Source organism: Bombyx mori, chromosome 23 (genome assembly GCF_030269925.1).
Source record: "Bombyx mori chromosome 23, ASM3026992v2".
Taxonomy (NCBI): Eukaryota; Metazoa; Arthropoda; class Insecta; order Lepidoptera; family Bombycidae; genus Bombyx; species Bombyx mori.
Genome location: NC_085129.1, coordinates 1827391 through 1848012, shown reverse-complemented (window position 1 = coordinate 1848012; position 20622 = coordinate 1827391). Strand labels below are relative to the sequence as shown.

The 20622-nt window shown below is 40.3% G+C and overlaps 2 protein-coding genes across 2 annotated transcripts in view; both read left to right on the top strand.

The window, feature by feature from the left end:
- LOC110385069 (uncharacterized) overlaps window positions 1–10085 on the top strand; it is a 36343-nt gene extending 26258 nt beyond the window's left edge. The window contains exons 2-5 of the mRNA XM_021347548.3: window positions 7073–7322; window positions 7919–8079; window positions 9365–9454; window positions 9897–10085. Of these exons, the coding sequence (XP_021203223.1) occupies window positions 7175–7322; window positions 7919–8079; window positions 9365–9454; window positions 9897–9983 (486 nt within the window). The 5' untranslated portion in view covers window positions 7073–7174 and the 3' untranslated portion in view covers window positions 9984–10085. The remainder of the gene's footprint in view (window positions 1–7072; window positions 7323–7918; window positions 8080–9364; window positions 9455–9896) is intronic.
- A 7284-nt stretch (window positions 10086–17369) lies between these two features.
- LOC101741205 (shematrin-like protein 2) lies at window positions 17370–20221 on the top strand. The gene is made up of 3 exons (XM_004925422.5): window positions 17370–17462; window positions 19030–19096; window positions 19810–20221. The coding sequence occupies exons 1-3, from the start codon at window positions 17445–17447 to the stop codon at window positions 20136–20138; spliced, it is 414 nt and encodes a 137-aa protein (XP_004925479.1). The 5' UTR covers window positions 17370–17444; the 3' UTR covers window positions 20139–20221.
- The last annotated feature ends 401 nt before the right edge of the window (window positions 20222–20622 follow it).

The following is a 20622-nucleotide window of genomic DNA, read 5'->3' as shown; positions in this document are numbered from 1 at the left end:
AGTCGACAAAAAAAAAGAAAAGGGTTTCACAGGCGGTTCCCCATTCCACATTTAATGTGGATTTCAGCAATGTCAGGCGCCTACATAGCAACCTTGACGCCGTACACCACCACCTTGAGACGGCGCAGCCTGCCCTGCTTTTTTTAACGGAGACGCAGATATCTGCTCCGGATGATACCTCATACCTTGAGTACCCCGGCTACGTATTGGAGCACAACTTCCTGCGTAAAGCCGGGGTGTGCGTATTCGTCCGGGCTGATGTCTGTTGTCGCCGTCTTCGGGGCCTCGAACAACGGGACCTGTCCCTCTTGTGGCTGCGCGTAGACCACGGGGGCCGTAGCCGAATCTACGCGTGCCTGTACAGGTCCCACAGCAGTGATGCAGGTTCAGCTCTGTTTGAGCATGTGCAAGAGGGGACTAACCGCGTGCTTGAGCAGTACCCATCTGCGGAGGTGGTGGTTCTTGGAGACTTTAACGCTCACCACCAAGAGTGGTTGGGGTCCAGAACCACTGACCTCCCGGGTCGGACTGCCTACGATTTCGCCTTGGCCTACGGCTTCTCCCAGCTGGTGACACAGCCCACCCGTGTCCCAGATATCGAGGGGCACGAGCCTTCTTTGTTGGACCTTCTGCTGACCACAGATCCGGCCGGATACCGTGTGGTGGTCGACGCTCCGCTTGGATCGTCTGATCACTGCCTTATTCGTGCTGCCGTACCACTCTCTCGTCCTGATCGTCGAACGACGACCGGGTATCGAAGAGTTTGGCGGTATATGTCAGCAGATTGGGATGGACTGCGTGAATTTTACGCATCCTACCCATGGGGGCGGTTCTGCTTTTCCTCTGCTGATCCTGACGTCTGTGCGGACCGTCTTAAAGACGTGGTGCTCCAGGGGATGGAATTGTTTATTCCCTCCTCTGAAGTGCCCGTTGGGGATCGCAGCAGACCCTGGTATAACAATGCCAGCAGGGATGCTGCACGCCTCAAGCGGTCCGCATACGTGGCATGGGATAATGCCAGGAGACGTCGGGATCCTAACATCTCAGGGGAAAGGCGGAAATATAACGCCGCTTCCAGGTCCTACAAGAAGGTAATTGCCAAGGCGAAGTCGGAGCACGTTGCTAGAGTTGGCGAGCGATTGAAGAGCTATCCCTCCGGGAGCCGTGCTTTTTGGTCGCTCGCCAAAGCTGCAGAAGGAAACTTTTGCAGGTCTGGTCTCCCACCACTGCGCAAGTCCGATGACAATCTGGCCCACAGCGCGAAAGAGAAGGCTGACCTTCTGGTCAAACTCTTCGCCTCGAACTCGACTGTGGACGACGGGGGTGCCACACCACCGAACATCCCCCGGTGTGATAGCTCCCTGCCGGATATCTGCTTCACACAGTGTGCAGTCAGGCGGGAGCTCCGACTCCTGGACGTCCATAAGTCGAGTGGGCCAGACGGCATCCCCGCAGTGGTTTTGAAAACGTGCGCCCCTGAGCTGACACCTGCGCTAACGCGTTTGTATCGCCTCTTTTATTGCACTAACAGGGTTCCGTCTTCATGGAAGACCGCCCACGTCCACCCTATCCCCAAGAAGGGTGACCGGCCGGACCCATCGAGCTACAGGCCTATCGCGATAACTTCCTTGCTTTCCAAGGTGATGGAGCGAATTATAAATACACAACTCCTGAAGTATCTTGAAGATCGCCAGCTGATCAGTCACCGACAGTACGGTTTCCGTCACGGTCGCTCAGCTGGCGATCTTCTTGTATACCTTACTCACAGGTGGGCTGAAGCCTTGGAGAGCAAGGGCGAGGCTCTTGCTGTGAGCCTTGATATCGCGAAGGCCTTCGACAGGGTCTGGCATAGGGCACTTCTATCGAAGTTACCATCTTACGGAATCCCCGAGGGTCTCTGCAAGTGGATCGCTAGCTTTTTGGATGGGCGGAGCATCACGGTCGTTGTAGACGGTGACTGTTCTGATACCATGACCATCAACGCTGGCGTTCCACAAGGTTCGGTGCTCTCCCCCACGCTTTTCATCCTGTATATCAATGACATGCTGTCTATTGATGGCATGCATTGCTATGCGGATGACAGCACGGGGGATGCGCGATATATCGGCCATCAGAGTCTCTCTCGGAGCGTGGTGCAAGAGAGACGATCAAAACTTGTGTCTGAAGTGGAGAACTCTCTGGGGCGAGTCTCCGAATGGGGTGAATTGAACTTGGTTCAATTCAACCCGATAAAGACACAAGTTTGCGCGTTCACTGCGAAGAAGGACCCCTTTGTCATGGCGCCGCAATTCCAAGGAGTATCCCTGCAACCTTCCGAGAGTATCGGGATACTTGGGGTCGACGTTTCGAGCGATGTCCAGTTTCGGAGTCATTTGGAAGGCAAAGCCAAGTTGGCGTCCAAAATGCTGGGAGTCCTCAACAGAGCGAAGCGGTACTTCACGCCTGGACAAAGACTTTTGCTTTATAAAGCACAAGTCCGGCCTCGCATGGAGTACTGCTCCCATCTCTGGGCCGGGGCTCCCAAATACCAGCTTCTTCCATTTGACTCCATACAGAGGAGGGCCGTTCGGATTGTCGATAATCCCATTCTCTCGGATCGTTTGGAGCCTCTGGGTCTGCGGAGGGACTTCGGTTCCCTCTGTATTTTATACCGTATGTTCCATGGGGAGTGCTCTGAGGAATTGTTCGAGATGATACCAGCATCTCGTTTTTACCATCGCACCGCCCGCCACCGGAGTAGAGTTCATCCATACTACCTGGAGCCACTGCGGTCATCCACAGTGCGTTTCCAGAGATCTTTTTTACCACGTACCATCCGGCTATGGAATGAGCTCCCCTCCTCGGTGTTTCCCGAGCGCTATGACATGTCCTTCTTCAAACGAGGCTTGTGGAGAGTATTAAGCGGTAGGCAGCGGCTTGGCTCTGCCCCTGGCATTGCTGAAGTCCATGGGCGACGGTAACCACTCACCATCAGGTGGGCCGTATGCCCGTCTGCCTACAAAGGCAATAAAAAAAAAAAAAAAAAAAAATATATACGAGTATAGGTATATAAATGTCCGAATGTGTTTTGTTTCTTTAATTTCGTGACTCGGAAAGTCATCAAACAAATGTTTTGAAGATTAATGTTATTTGTGTGTCACAATTCATTTGCTATGCAAAATTGTTGTGGTATTCTACACAATTATGTTTTTTTTTTGTTCTTGTTGGCATTTACTGAGTAGCGGCAGAATAGCCAGGGATGTGATATTCACCCGTGCTTACTGACAAGATGCCGTGCCGCTATTAAACATTTTAATTTATAAAACTTGCTGTTTTAATTACTTTTTCATAAAGCAATACTATTCTTTAATCGTGCATGCAATTAGTGAAAACGTTTAAAAGTGTAACAGTATGTGAAATGGTACGTATTGCTTTTGATATATTGGTACGGGTATCTGAATTCCGGAATGATCGGAAAGTCTCATCACTCGATGCAATTACACTAAGAGCTTACCGTACTCGTCGAACTCGACAAAGAGCTCGACGTACAACCTAACCTATGCATTTGCTCGCTGAGTTTCTTGTCGGATCTTCTCAGCGGGTCGCTACTCCGATCTGGTAGTAGATTCATTCGCGAAGCAGCTGCTTTTGAGTTGTTAGGTCTCCTTCGGAGGCGCTCCGGCAGCTGCTAGCAAATCCTACCCCTCCTGGCTGAGCCTATGCTCGCCCACCTGCCTGGTGAAACTGGAAAGGCCCCCGGCCACCAGTAATGTGTCAATCCCAAAAAAAAAACTAAGAGCTTTTTTATGTGCTCGCTTGTAGCTTGAGGGGTTATTCCAAATACGCGCCGATGGGCAGTTGAGCTTACGGGTTCAGCCTGAGCTGATTTGCTAACACTAGCCCTAGCAAGAGCAGTGCTTTGCGGAATCTACCACCGGATCGTAATTGTAACCCACTGAGAAGTTCCGGCGAGAAATTCAGTGGGCTGTATCTGGGATGGGATGTAATGGGATCGCCTCTACCCACTAATCCTTCCAGCCTCTAACACTGTGAACGTTGTGATTATATTCCGTTGTATCTAGAAGTACACAAACTAACAAATCAAATATAGTTGTATAGTATTTTTACTTCGGATTTCATTCGTCGTTGACATAGTTACATGTATGATGCTATTATCTAGAACTATTATCTTATAGTTGACCCTAGTGCACTGGGTGGCGAATGTAATGTAAATAAAAATCATTTAAATACACACCCTGTAGATATAAAACCACGATTTATTGATCCTCTTGCTTATGCAGTAGTTTGCAATTGCCTTCTTTTCTCCTCTCTATGAGTTTATAACGTTTTTATTTTATTTTGCGTCATGTTTTGTTCAGTTGGTTTGAAAATTTTCTCTCCTTGATTGGCTTCATCGACGTTTGAGACAGAATTTTATTGTAATATCAACGAGCTATATTTGGTGCGCGAATGAACAAATGGGTGCATTCCCTGAGGCAGCTACTTGGCGGGGGCATCAGCTTGGCTCTGCCCCTGGCATTGCTGAAGTCCATGGGCCACGGTAACAACTCACCATCAGATGGGTTGTATTCTCGTCTGCCTACAAGGGCAATAAAAAAAAGGCAATAGTCGCAGCTAAGCTAAATAGGCTATATAGTATGTATCTTATATGTCCTTATGTATGTCCTTATATGATTATTTTTGCGAATCATTTTGAAGCTAAACGCTACGTCAAAGGCCGAACTGGGTCATCGCGAGCAACTGGCGGTATTCCCACGGCAAAGAATTCTGACCCCGGCGTCATTTATAATCGACTATGACAGATTTCGCGTTTGTTTGCGAAAATTTAGGCGAGCGAATATAGGTCGACTTTGCCTACGCTGCCCACGCACACATTGGCCTGATGTTTATGTTTTCTTATGTACCTTGTGACCTTATTGTTATAAACACGTCAGTGGGAACCTAGTCCGTCGCTATAGCCATCGGCCTTTGACACAATCCTTACATTCACAAGGGCGATTAACATTTAATAGCGCAAATATCCTTGAATAAGTACCATAATTGCTCAGCTTGTTATGTTGAAGGGCGCGATAGCCGTTATGTGATGGTGCACTTGGTGTCCGGTGATCGCTGGACCTGAATAAAAAAATAAAGTTCTAAAGAAGGTTCTAGATGAAATTTCTGCATTTCCAATCAGAAAGTCTACCCTATTCGCATTGCTCTAGAATTCAAAATTGACTTGACGCAATGCTAATAAAATATATTTGCTCTGAGCAGCTATTAAGGGCTCAGTGGAGTTAATGACATTTCGCTACCCGACGTGAGGACGCGTACTGCATCCTCCGGTCCAGAGCGCGTGACAAATCGCGTTAGAATACTGACAGAATTACGATACCTACGTACCTACGCGAATTCGAACCTGGGGATTTTTTTTTATTGCTTAGATGGGTGAACGAGCTCACAGACCACCTGGTGTTAAGTGGTTACTGGAGTCCATAGACATCTACAACGTAAATGCGCCACCCACCTTGAGATATGAGTTCTATGGTCTCGGTATAGTTACAACGGCTGCCCCATCCTTCAAACGAAACTCATTACTGCTTCACGGCAGAAATAGGCGGGGTGGTGGTACCTACCCGTGCGGACTCACAAGAGGTCCTACCACCAGTATTACAAGAGGTCCTACCACCAGTGTTACAAGAGGTCCTACTACCAGTATTACAAGAGGTCCTACCACCAGTAATCACGAGAATCACGCAAAATTATATATTTTGCAAATTCCACATTTCCACAATACTTTTATCTTTATTGCGGTAGTCGATGGTGAAGTTTCGCACTTAACTGCAGCGTTTAAATAGGCGCTGCAACTTCGTGGGAGATTCAGCTCTTCTTCTTCCTTGTCCCCACCTTATCCCGCTAGGTGAGGTCGTCACAGCGAATTTTTCCATTCCATTCTCTTCTATCAGCCGTCATTTCAACACTCACTCCTGTCTCTCTCATATCGTCATTCACACACTCCATCCATGTCTTCTTTGCTCGACCTCTTCCCCCTCTACCTTGCACCACCATTTCCATACATCTCCTAATTATATGCGAAATAATATAATATTGATAATATTATAATATAAATAACAAGCTCTAAAATATAATATTAACCCCAAGTAAAAGTGATTTGTTTGATAATTATCATTTAATAAACATAAAAACGACTTCTTCGATTATTTCATTACTGGGAACCTTAGTCAGACCTGTCGCACCGTCACGCAATGACAACGAATATTTTAATGAAAAAGAGAAAGTAGTTTAATTTAATTAGTTTTCTAATGAACTTTAAGAAGACGCCGGTTCATTGGTTCATAACAATAGCAAATGCGGTTGATATCGATTTAATAGATTTGAATAGTACTGTGAAGGATTTAAATATATTATTATGTACCTGCTTTTCACTTATTTTGGGTTAACTTGTTTGACTGATTTAGTTAATACGTCATCAGGATAGTATACCTGTTATTTTTTAAATTACCCTGTCTGAGTGTGTCTTACACGAATTTCTACCTCTATGAAGGAGGGACATCCGAATATACACTTACAGTTCTTAAAATCCTAGTGTTCTTCTACTCAAACTATGGTGAGACATTGATTGATCTGTCTACCGCCATTAACTTTAGGCTAAGTATTTTGGTATGTCGTAGAGGTTTGTTATTTTTCAGATTCCCTCATTCCTAAGCCGAACTCGAAGAGGAATTCCAAGCGTAGCTTATTGCATAGCTCTTTGTATGACTTGTACACCTTCCAACCTTCAGCTCCATGTACTAAGACAGGCAGAATACATTGATTGGGACCTCCACGTTTTATATTATGAAATCACAAAGACAGTAGATAATACGATGGAAATTGAAATACTGCTTAGACTATCTGCAACGATTTTCAATATAAAATGTTTGGTTTCAAAGACAGAATAGCATACGGCCCCCTGATTGAGAGTTCCACTCTGCCTCAGGCACTACCGATATACATCAGCGACCATGATTACTTTCCATCAGGTGGACCGTATGCTTGCCTGTGTAATAGAGTTTAATTGTATCCACAATAGTTAACAGCTCAAGCAACAATCAAAAATTGGATTAACAAAATCAAGCTTCGTCAAAATAAAATGCTCAAACAACAAACAAGGATATAAAAAAAAACAATCAACATGGGTTGTGGTTCTTCCGGCAACGTGGTTCCAAGTCAAGACGACTCTACTAATGACCAAGGGAAGATGGTGAACGGTAACGGTCACCACGATGACGACGATCTGCCTACCGTCGTCCTACCCGAATCTCCGATCAAGCCTAAGCCTCGTAAGTATTTCACTGCCTAATGTACATTTTAACCGTTGTATATATTTTTTAAGGAACTGAACATCTCTCAAACGCTGTTGTCAACATTGCAATCCAGGATTCTCTGATATTTCGGACACGTATCACGACGGCCAGCAGAGTCTATCGCGAAACTTGTTGCTCAAAGTAGGGTCGATGGCAAAAGATCTCGTGGACGAAGGTCCATGCGCCCGTGAAAATCCCCATGTGAAAATCTTTACTAAAAACCCTTTAAACGAGTGTGTACGCCAATCCTCAGTTCGCAAACTATGGAGAACAGCTATCAACGCTTCAATAAACAAGGATTCCACATGACCACGACTGCTCTGCCAAGAGTAACCGACTATGATGACGATGATATTTTTTAATAGTAGATTTCTTTATTGTTCTTTTTCGGCTTAAAAATAAGTTCTACCATATCAGTAATTTGGGTCATTAGACGAGGAAGCACAATGAGCCAGGGTAGTGACGGACATCGGGTTTAAGTCTAATTTGGAGTGATTATCCAAAACAATTAATACTTTTAATCAGTCTACGAACTTATTTGAGGTAAACCATCTCGTCTCTTCTAATTCCAGCAATAGCTTTTGAGATTCCAGTAGAAGAGTTCGACAGTAGCCGTCGGTCGTCAAACACGCCCCCAGCGCACCTACAACGGCTGCTTCAGCCGCCGCAGCCAGACATCACCCTTCCTGATATAGAAGAGAAACTCGCTGTGGCTGAACAAAGAAGACTATCTGTAATTATTATTTTTATTGCATAGATGGGTGGACGAGCTCATGGCCCACCTCGTGTTAAGTGGTTACCGGAGCCCATAGACATCTTCAACGTAAAAGCCGCCACCCACCTTGAGATATGAGTTCTAAGTTCTCAGTATAGTTACAACGGTTGCCCCACCCTTCAAACCGAAACGCATTACTGCTTCACGGCAGATACAGGCAGGGTGGTATTACCTGCCCGTGCGGACTCACAAGAGGTCCTACCACCAGTATTACATCCTTATATATAACACTTATATACCAGTAACTGAATAAAGGACTAGAAAGAAGAGAGAATCTATTATAACTTGACCCGGTTGAACCGACACATTGGAGATGTGAAGAGGTATATTAGAGCTGAACCCGATTCCCTTAGTGAGAACTCGGAAGAGGCAGAGACTGCGGGTAATTCTAGTTCGTCCAAATTAGCGCCACCGCCCAACGCGCCACCGGACCGGCGGTCAACATGAAAAGCATTCAACGTACCCAAATTATAATTTCCTTTATTGCTGATGGGAAGGTGCCTTGTGAGCCCGCACGTGTAGGTACCACTACTCTGCCTAGTTCTGACGTGAAGCAGTAAGTAATACGTTTCGTTTTGAAGGGTGCAATAGCCTTTGTACTGTAAAAACTGCGACTTATAACTCATGTGTCAAAGTGGGTGGCGACATTTACTTACATTCTTGATTTTTTTTAAATTGCGTATATGGTTTGACAAGCTCACAGCCCACCTGGTTTTAAGTGGTTACTGGAGCCCATATACATGTACAACGTGAATGCGCCTCCCACCTAGAGATATAAGTTATAAGATCGTGTAGTTACTTTCACCGTGGAAGTCAATCGTGAACATTTGTTGAGTACATACGTATTTCATTAGAAAAATTTTCTCTCAGACACAGCCCACTGAGTTTCTCGCCGGATCTTCTCAGTGGATCGCGTTTCCGATCCGGTGGTAGATTCTGCGAAGCACGGCTCTTGCTAGGGTTCGTGTTAGCAACGTCATCAGGTTTAAGCCCCGTGAGCTCACCTACAATTGTTAGGGTTACGCTGAAATAGCCCCTAAGGCTATCAGCTTAGGTAGGAAAAAAAAAAAAAAAATTTGGTACCCGCCTGAGATTCGAACACCGGTGCATCGCTCAACACAATTGCACCGAACGTCTTATCCTTTAGGCCACGACTACTTCAGCGACGACGTATATGAATTCATGTAACCGATTAACATCAGGAAAGTCGTGAGCGCTATCTTTCGATAATTATTTTTTTCAGTTACTCCAACAGAGAGCCGCTTCAGCACAGAAAAGGACACAGAAGATGCTGCGCTCAGCTCATGCTGTGGACGCAACTAAAACTGAACTGGTGAGTACTTAAATATCCATATCACCATTCTATGGAGGACCGACATACATACTCCTGCGAGCTTTTATAAAAGATTCATAACTTCTTAACTACATTGGTATAGCTAGCTGTTATGTTTCTGAGTCATAAGGTGTAATTTTAAACCCTAGTTGGGTAGTAACTTGGTGAAACTTAAAAGCCCTCTGTCGGTTAACCACCAGAGCGTCGAATCTTCACACCGAGACGGAAGTATCCTGCAAATCTGAATGCATTCTAGGTTTCTAGATGGGTGGCGCATTTACGTTGTACATGTCCATGGGCTCCAGTAACCACTTAACACCATGTGGGCTGTGAGCTCGTCCACCCACCTAAGCAATAAAAAATGAAAAAAGCATGCTTCTAGCCAGGAACTGTGCCTTACCACCAGTACTGTCTAAAATAATCCTTATAATTTTGTTTTCAGGAGTCCACGGACATCAACAAACACGTCACGAACACTCTCACCATTCCTCCAGAGCCTGGTCTGCTCGAAGACAAGACCATCAGATAAACAAAAATCACTTGACCATAATTTTTACAATAAGTCAGAGTTCTACTTGAATTTTTTTCTATTCGTATGCAATATTCCTTGATTAAATCAATATTACATTAACATTTATATTATTTTAACGAATTCTATTAATATCTTTCGTGTACTCCATTGTGGTACAGCGATATCAAATTTTATTGGAAATGTCTGCGCCCATCGATTCAGAGGAATCCAGTGAACAAATACCCTTTAAGAAAGTGCCCTTCCTTAAATTGCGATTTCTGAAATCTCGATCTAAAGAAAAAACCGACACCATCGATGAAGGGACCAGACTCTTAAAACGACTGTGGAAGCTACCACGATTTGGACGTCCGTTGTTGCCCATATAACAACAGGGTTTTGGAGTTTATGGATGTCTTCTCGAAATAAATACTCTTTTGAACCTTTGAATCGGATAGTCAATTACCTTTTTGTTAACTTTGTAGGTTGACGAGCATATGGCCCGCCTGATAGTGATGGTTTGAACTGATTGGTTATCATCGCTAAAGGACGACAGCAATGTCAGGGGCACAACCATAAAGTGTCCCTGATGAGTCCATTGGAAAATAATAAAAATAGGAGTTCATTTCTTAAAATGAAAGTTAGTGAGGCTGATGATTACAAAGAAATAGTTAACAGCCAAAACACCGCTGATTAAAAGATCCCAATAAACCAAAAGATATTAGAAATGATGATATAAGAACAACTACAAAATGAAAGGGTATTTTCGCTGTGAGCGAAGCATACGATGGTTTTCGTAAAACGTACATGCTGAAACCGTTCACATGAATAAATAATTTTCCATCTTCATAACTTTGTGGATTTTCTATCCACATACGTTAGCGGTGTAAAATGCGAGTAATGTAAATTTTGCCGGTCACCGGTGTGTTTGGTACAAACTTATTGTTCTATCTAGATTTCAGTAAGACCAACCCAGAGGCGCATTATATAAAAGTACATAACAGTGTATTAGGTCTTTGATTTCCACAGCGCATGGAACTCTAGCGTGACGGCAAATGACTATCTCTCTTTATTCACATAAATAATATTCAGCTCTGTTTTTTTTTCTTTTTTTTTCAAAAATAATCTTCGTTGCGTTAATTAACTTAAAATTTGCTTGTAACTTGAGGTTGAAGTCTGAACTACTTCGTAACAGAAATATTCAACACATGTCTGCCTACAAGTTCCTTTGTCATCTAAACACGCAACATAACGAATCTAACAAGTTTTGAAATAAAAATAATAGTTTAAAAAAATTAACTAAATACGCATTTATAGAAAATCCAACAAAAAAATAGAAAATAAATTTTGATAAATTTGAATTAAAAATAGTGTAAGAATAAATGATATTATTGAAAAAAAGCGTGGGGTGCATGGTAAAAGTAGTTATAAAACTTTTATGAACAGATATGAGTAGAAGGGTTATTTTGATAATATCCTGAAAAGAACCCAACGCTTTTTTACAATAAAATCATTTTTTCTTACACTATTTTTAATTCAAATTTATTAAAATATATTTTCTATTTTTTGGTTGGATTTTCTATAAAAGTGTATTTTGTTTGTTTTTTTTAACTTTTATTTATTATTCATTTTTTAGTTGAATTTCAATTTTTTCAATTATTTTTGATATTGAATTGTCATCGGCCCTTAATAAGTATACCAAATTTCGAGTTAATCCGACGTTTTGAAGGGGGTCAAAATCATGTTCAAAGATTCCGTTACAAACATACGTACATACGTCTGAAGCTAATAAAAGCGTTTAAAAAAGATTTACTTACTTTAATATTCCCTAGTGAGGTGTGTCGTCAACACTTTTGTTCTTCTTGGTTCTTCGTTGTTTTTCTTGTTCCTTTTAACTTCTGTATCAAATTTCAAAATGTTTTTAGCCGTATATTTAGACGAACATATTGTTCATTTCAAAGATCCTGAGCCGATGTGCCGAAAGATGTATTAGTCAAAAAACTTTGAAGATCGTCCGATGCCAACATCCCGTTGGGCGAAAACCCTAATCCAAGTATTGCCCGGAAGCGCGATGTTACAAGCGCTCGTGAGCAACCAGGTCCGGCTGAATTGTTTATGTCCGTGCTTCGTTCATTGCACGTACGAAGGAACGAGATGAATTCGCAACTAGCCTCATTAACATAATAATATGTCTTATTAACATCGTAATCTAGATTGCCGGTTTCAAGATATGGATGTAAATGCGTTATTCACAAAGCCGCGTTCGTCTGGGGAAATAAAGGCTTATGAAACTTTGAATGTGCTTAAACATTTTGGCTCGACGAACGTGCATATAGTTGAGTCTAATGTTAATCGTTGTATTGTCGAAATAGCAGCTGTTATATCTTGAAATTCAACATCTCTGGGCGATATAAATTAGATGACATGATACTCACTACTGCATCCGTCAAATATATATATCGTACGGCTTAAACTCTAAGAAGCACAAAACGTACCATACGTGAAGTCGTCGTGGCCTAAAGGATAAAGACGTCCATTCGTCTTGAGCGATGTACTGGTGTTCGGATCCCAGGCGGGTACCAATTTTTGTAATGAAATACGTACTTGACAAATGTTCACGATTGACTTCCACGGTGAAGGAATAACATAGTGCAATAAAAATCAAACCCACAAAATTATAATTTGCGTAATTACTGGTGGTAGGACCTCTTGTGAGTCCGCACGGGTTGGTATCACCGCCCTGCCTATTTCTGTCGTAAAGCAGTAATGCGTTTCGGCTTAAAGGAAGGGGCAGACGTTGTAACTATACTGAGTCCTTAGAATTTATATCTCAAGGTGAGTGGCGCATTTATGTTGTAGATGTATATGGGATCCAGTAACCAATTAACACCAAGTGAGCTGTGAGCTCGTCCACCTATCTAAGCAATAATAAAAAAAAAATCCTAAAACGAAATTCCAAACAAAAACGTACGCAAAATGAAAAAAGAAAAAACATTAAATTCACACTACACGAAGCTTTCTTTAAAAACTTGAATATGAGAAAAAAGCTGCAGAAAGAATTTTTCGTTGGAAATATTCCTTTGACTGTGCAAATATTAAAAAGTGGGTGCGAAAGAAAAAAAAACAAAGTCTCAACGGAGTGCCAGACGCCGACAAAGGCGTATTCGGAAACCGGTTCAATTCGGTTATTGTTAGAATAAACTGGATATAACCCGTTATGCTTACAACGGAAAAGTCTGAAGTAGTCGGAAATATTTGGAAAATGTAGGAAGCTTCTTAGAATAAAACTGATTTTTTTTTACAAAACAAGACAAACTTATTTAGATAGGCTCTTGAGAAGCAATGAATGTAATTTGCACATTGGCTTTGGCTAACACTTATTATGCTAAACCGCGGTATGCAAATCTGTTCATCTAAGTTTGTAAAATCAACGCCATCAATAGTTTAAAAGCGACAAGAAAATACATTTTAACTGGTGGTAGGACCTCTTGAGAGTCCACGCGAGTAGGTACCACCACCCTACTTATTTCTGCCGTGAAGCAGTAATGCGTTTCGGTTTGAACGGTGGGGCAGCCGTTGTAACTATACTTGAGACCTTCGAACTTATATCTCAAGGTGGGTTTCGCATTTACGTTGTAGATGTCTATGGGCTCCAGTAACCACTTAACACCAGGTGGGCTGTGAGCTCGTCCACCCATCTAAGCAATAAAAAAAAAAAAAAAAAACATGAACATAGCCTAATTGCATAACCCCTTTTTCGTAGCCGTTAAAAATAAAACGTTAACGTAAAAATGCAAACCAATAATGATAATAAAAAAATAATTGTCTAATTAACTGTTTGCAAATCGTTTTGCGAATAATTTACACGCATCAAATGATACTGAGGTCGATGCACTGCAATCGAAACGAATGTCGCAGTCAAGTTGAAAATATAGCGTTTCTGACGTAATTGTATAATAGTAACTAATTAAAACTATTTTACGGTTTATTATTGCATTTCATTTACATCATTTTATATGTGACGTTTCGGAAAACCGTAACTCTAAAGTATTTCAAACATCGAATGCATAAAAAAGGAAAATAATTATTTAACGGTAGATTAAAACGTAAAAGTTGTCTTAACTACGTACACAAGTTGTAAAAATCGGAAATATACTATGGTAATCAACGTTTTTATGATGTCACATTGTCGAACATTCAAACTTGAAAAATCTTTCTAAGCATCATAGGGATCTCATAGACAGAACTTTATTACATAGAATTAAATCTAATAAAATTTCATGATAACTTGTTTTCACCGCGAAAGAGTTCTGTCTTTTGGTTTGAAGGATGGACCTATGGCTAAGCTATTTACCAATATAATTAGGACTAAGACCTCATTGATTAAGGTTAAAATTCTTGCTGTGATATCACGTTGGGATTCAGAAGCTATAAGGTAGATCATGTAATCATGTGATGGTCGAATTAAAAAAACTACACACCTTTGAACTAAAAAAAGGTCACATTAGGAAACATCATTTCCTCACTTGTGCTTTTTGATATAAATAAATGAATATTGTCGAACAGGCATTTTCAAATTACTCAAACTCGGAACATTGTCTGCAACATCTAACGCGTGTGCTCAATGAGCGAACACATTTCGGCAGTTTCAAAGTAAATTCGTAGGGATTAATAATAACTGGTTTATAATTGTGTTAACATAAAATCAGTTTCAAAACGAGGTTAAATTAAACCACTATAAATATCATGAAATGGTTTTTATTTTATTAAACTTTTAGATTAATTATAATAATAGAAAAATCATCTTATCAATCGTGTTTGAAGACAATGATAGCTGATGGGAGAAATTTTATCTTAAGAAAAGGAGAAAAGAAGTTTATCTTCTTAAATAAATAACATGTATCAATTAATGTCATTGATACTAGTATGAAAGTAGATGATAATGTGAGGAGGGAGTCCTCAGGAAGGTCCTCAAATGGACTCTATGAAGAGTGAGAGAGAAAGAGGATATGCAAGAGATCCACGCTTTGGATACAAAGATGACGTATGATAGGCCTGAATGGAAAGAGATATGGAAGAATAAAAACTAAAACTAAATATTCTAACTAAGTCATTAAAACTAAATATAATTTAAGGTTTCATTAATAACATAACATAAAAATAAACCAAGAAACTGCTAGACAAATAAGTACATAAAAAGGATATCAATAATATTCGATCATGAAACGATATAATTGTGTACCAATTTAACGTGTTTCAAACGCGATAATGAATTAATCGTTATAACAATTTTAATACAAATATCTACACCGGTAACTGTAATAAAGCATTCGATATACTGTAATTAATGTTTGATTAAAACTAATTTTACGACGGCTAATTCGGTCCACGGACCATCGTCCGCGATCAGGAAAACTGTGAGGTATTAATCGAAGTAGTAGTCGAAATTCGACTATTTACTGGTGATAGGACCTCTTGTGAGTCCGCACGGGTAGGTACCACCACCCTACCTATTACTGCCGTGAAGCAGTAATGCGTTTCGGTTTGAAGGGCGGGACAGTCGTTGTAACCATACTGAGACCTTAGAACTTATATCTCAAGGTGGGTGACGCATTTACTTTGTAGATGTCTATGGGCTCCAGTAACCACTTCACATCAGGTGGGCTGTGAGTTCGTCCACCCAACTAAGCAATAAAAATAATTTAAAAAAAAACTTTGGTAATCAAAACAATTATCTGAAAATTACAGAAAAAAAAATTTATTCTACAAACTTCTAAATTCTATAACAATGCGATAACAATACAATCAAAAAGAATTATACTTTTTTTTGCAGACACAAAAAGAAATATACTTTTATTGGTGGTAGGCCCAGCCTATTTCTGCCGTGAAGCAGTAATGCGTTTTAGTTTGAAGGGCGGAGCAGCAATTGTACTGTTAAAAGTGAGATCTTACAACTCATGTCTCAAGGCGCGTGGCAGCATTTACGTTGTTAATCTCTATGGACTCTAGTGACTAGTAACTGGCAAGTGAACCGTGACCACCTCTACAAATTATATTATTGGCAATTAAAAAAAAGTTTCAGGAAGAAACAAGATAATGCATTGAAATTTGAATTAAACTAAGTGCCGTCTGCCTTAAACCAGAGAAGTCGAGAACATTCCTTAATGCACTGTTACAGGGTATAAGGAAATCATTTCTGAATCCGAACAATAATAATGTACCTCTAAATTATGAAACAACCATTTATTTCAATATCATCATCATCATCTCAGCCTATAGCTCTACTGAACATAGATCTCTCCAATAGATGTCCAGTACAAGTCTGTTGTCACCTGCAACGTTATTTAAATTTAATACCGTTTATTTGAAACCAATATACTTCTCGATTGGAGAAGTGCAGCGCAAAGAACCTTTATAAAATACTAGCTGACCCGGCAAACATTGTTTTGCCATATATAAGATTTCTAGGGAATTTCTAGTGTAGAAAAAAAAACTAACTTATTGTAAGTGTGTAAGGATGTGGTAAATGAGTGAAAGAGGTATGTAGTGCTGTGAACGATGAGGGAATATATAATAAAAATAACAAAACCTCATTCAACCACATAATACCTCATTATAACAAAAAAAAATGTCCAAATAAAAAAATAAAATTTAGGGCTGGACAACCCTAATCACATAGGGGTATGAAAAATAGATAGTAGCCGATTCTCAGGCTTACTGAATATGCATAAAAAAATTCATGAGAATCGGTCAAGCGGTTTCGGAGGAGTATGGGAACGAACATTGTGACACGAGAATTTTATATATTAGATTAGCTGAGTCCCGCGATGTTACGACGCGATGTACGACAATAACCGCGGGTGACTAAAGTCACTAGTCTAATAAAAGTAGCCTAAGTTACTGCTTATATCATCAGCACCTCTCAGTGAAAGTCCGTCAAAATCGGTTCAGCCGTTCCAGAGATTAGCCGGAACAAACAGACAGACAGACAAAAATAAAAAATAAATTGTTAGTTTGGTATATGTACTGTACTGTGTATACATACGCATTTAATAAAAAGTAGCTATTTTATTATTACAAACAGACACTCCAATTTTATGTATTTGTATAGATATTTCGATAGGGTTTCAGGAATCTTTTATATTTAATACTCCAAAACACTGAATTCCTTATAAATAGCAATCGTAAAGAATGATCTTTCGATTGAAATCATCAAATGTCCATCGACCCATGACTGTCTAAATATGACTCGCTACATAAAAGAAATTTTTACTCATAATTCCCTAGGCATTGTATCATAATATGTGCGTTACAAACGATCCAATAAAGAAATCTAAGTGTTCTTAATTCGGCAAGGATATGCAAAGGAAATAATTAAGCAACAATAACACATCCGGTCAGTTCGGGATGCGTGCCCAGCGTACTATAAATACAATGTTTTACAACATAGTTTTACACTTCGTCTGAAGACAATCATCCAATATGAACTCCTTCATTACTGTGAGTTTCTTTATTAATTAATGTAATTCTATAATTCTAAATATTTTTATATGATATCTTATATTTTTTTTTTATGTTTGGAATAAATGTTTATTATCATTATAATCATGTCAATAATTTTAACAAATCAAAATAATTTAACATAAATCAATTGGTACAGTTGAACAAATCTTCCAATGCGCTTGAAGGAGGTACAGTTCCCAAGATACTGGCTGTGTAACCTCGTTGGACAGCCAGACTCACTCTCTGTGCAAAGTACCAGCCAGCCTTAGTATCACGTGTAGCTAGCTTCCTTCAAGCGTTTAGAGATATCTGATAAATTAATTAAATTCTGATAAATAAATTAAAGAAATTTATAATATACATTTTGACTTATTATGAAATTCAAGCTCCGTGTGTGTATATTGTGATTTTTGGAAATTTCAATCGAAAATTTCTTCAAAAGTTTTAATTTCTCTTAATTTTTTAAATAGCATTCCAGTAAAGCTGCATATTTAAAAAATAAAATAATATCTGAAAATGAGATTAAGTTTGGTATCATGTTTTTTTTTTTATTGCTTAGATTGGTGGACGACGAACTCACAGCCCACCTGGTGTGAAGTGGTTACTGGAGCCCATAGACATCCACAACGTAAATGCGCCACCCACCTTGAGATACAAGTTCTAAGGTCTCAAGTATAGTTACAACGGCTGCCCCACCCTTCAAACCGAAACGCATTACTGCTTCACGGCAGAAATAGGCAGGGTGGTGGTACCCACCCGCGCGGACTTACAAGATTTCCTACCACCAGTAAAATTTTGAGCAATTTCAATTAATCGCAAAATAGTTTAACGAAAATTAGCTTGCAATAAATTTTGCAAGCACGCAATGTAACACAATTAAAAATAGTTGACGCACGGGGTCAATGACTTCGTTGCCGCAAGAGGGACGCTACGGAAGGCTAACTTTAACGCAAGCTCTTGTACTCTGAGCTATGAACTCCCTAAGGCGATTAATTAGCGCAACAATTTAATATTGTATTTCATATATTCCCTTTCCTTGGAGTTCCCTCTGATCTGAATTATATCTAAGTATATATTATTACGTGAAGCAGAAATGTTTGTACCCCTCCTTACGAAAATTGCGCGAACGGAGTCATATGAAATTTCTCGCACTAATAGAGAATATAGAGAAGAAGTATAGAATGTTAATATTTTTTTATAATAATGCATAAAAAACATTAAATCAATAAAAAAACATTACACACGCTTCCATTTATTTAAGACAATACATAAATATATACTCTTTGTTTATTGTCAAACTTTTGATATTGTTACTCTGTGATCAAATTAAGAATAGATAAATATTGTTTGTCTTTAATATTATTTGTCTATAGTGTAGTCTTGGCGAAATCTGTGATTATAGAAGTATAATAAATACTCTTTGAAAATAGAACCATAATAATGTTCAAACTTATAATTTCCATTAATTATAGTCGAATTTGGACTACTGCAGGACTACTAGGGACTACTAGACTAAACTAGTTTAGTCCTACTAGTTTAATTAAATTTACATTTTAATATTCAGTTGACCTGTCTACTGGCGGTGGTGGGCCTTAGCTGTGGCAGCGCCATTGGTCTCGGCTATGGATACGGTAAATATCTTCATGTTTTCATCATTTTTCTTCCATCGTCCTTGATTTTGTCAATTTGATAGAGATAATTTGGAATCAAATTGTTTATCTGCATTATTTATGGAATTTGCTTTAGAATTATTCTATACCGTTAATCCAAACTAGCAAAACTTGTCTGAATCAAAACTGCAGTCATTTTTCAAGACTGGCCAACACTTTAAAGATTTAAGTAAGAATGTACTCTAAATAGTAGACGAGTTTGCAACTCACTTTATACGAAATGTAAACCGATGTCCATAGACATCACAACACGAGTGTAAGTTATTGGTTAAAGTCTCAATTTAATTTATAACCGTTATCCCGCCCTTTAAGTTGAAAATACATTTTTTTATTGCTTAGGAGGGTGGACGAGCTCACGACCTACCTGATTCTAAGTGGTTACCGAAATCCATAGACATCTACAACGTAAATGCCGCCACCCACCCTGAGATATGAGTTCTAAGGTGTCAATATAATTACAACGGCTGCCCCACCCTTCAAACCGAAACGCATTACTGCTTCACGGCAGAAATAGGCAGGGCGGTGGCACCTACTTGCGCGGATTCACAAGAGGTCCTACCACCAGCAACATGACTGATTCTTGACAGAAATAGCCAATTTATCCAACGTCACTTCTTACAACCGATAGTTAAAATCTTTGCCAAACTACATGTAATATATTTGCTTATTTACAGGTTATGGGGCACCTATCCTTGCGCCAGCGATATCCACCGCTAACGTCGTTAAGGCAGCACCGATTCCGATTATCAGAACTGCGGTTGCACCCATAATCACAGCGCCCATCATCAAAACCGTGGCACCAGTGAGCATCGGATATGGCCTCGGCAGCTACGGCTGGGGCGGACACAGCCTGGGTGGCTACGGCTGGGGCGGACACAGCCTGGGTGGATACGGCCTGGGTGGCTACGGATTGGGCGGTCATGGTCTAGGTGGATACGGCCTGGCCAGAGCTTACGGCGGTTGGGGCAGCGGTCTCGGTAACTGGGGCTGGTCTAAGCATTGATTAGACGAAGTGCTTCCTACTGAAATTAAAATTTTGTCTTCTTTAATTGGCTGATGCACTAAATAAAGACCATTCACACTAAATCGTATATTTTTTTGGAAGTTTCCTGTTTGAATTTCCTGATTACTACCGTCCTGTCTATTCCTATCGCGAAACAATAATTTTGTCCGGGTTCGGTTCGTTGTATTATTGAACTGGGACTTAGAACTCATGTCTCAAGCTGGGTTATATTATATTTACGATGATGATGTTCATGAGCTCCGGTAACCGCTTATCACCAGATAGGCTGTGAGCTCGTCTACTCATCTAGGCAACAAAAAAATGCTACAATCGCTTAAATACATCTAATAACAACAACAGCCTTACCAACAACTAATGTTACCAATGTGGTCACGGACATTAGAATAATATATATAACTATTTATATTTTTTTATTGCCCTTGTAAGCAGACGAGCATACGGCCCACCTGATGGTGAGTGGCTA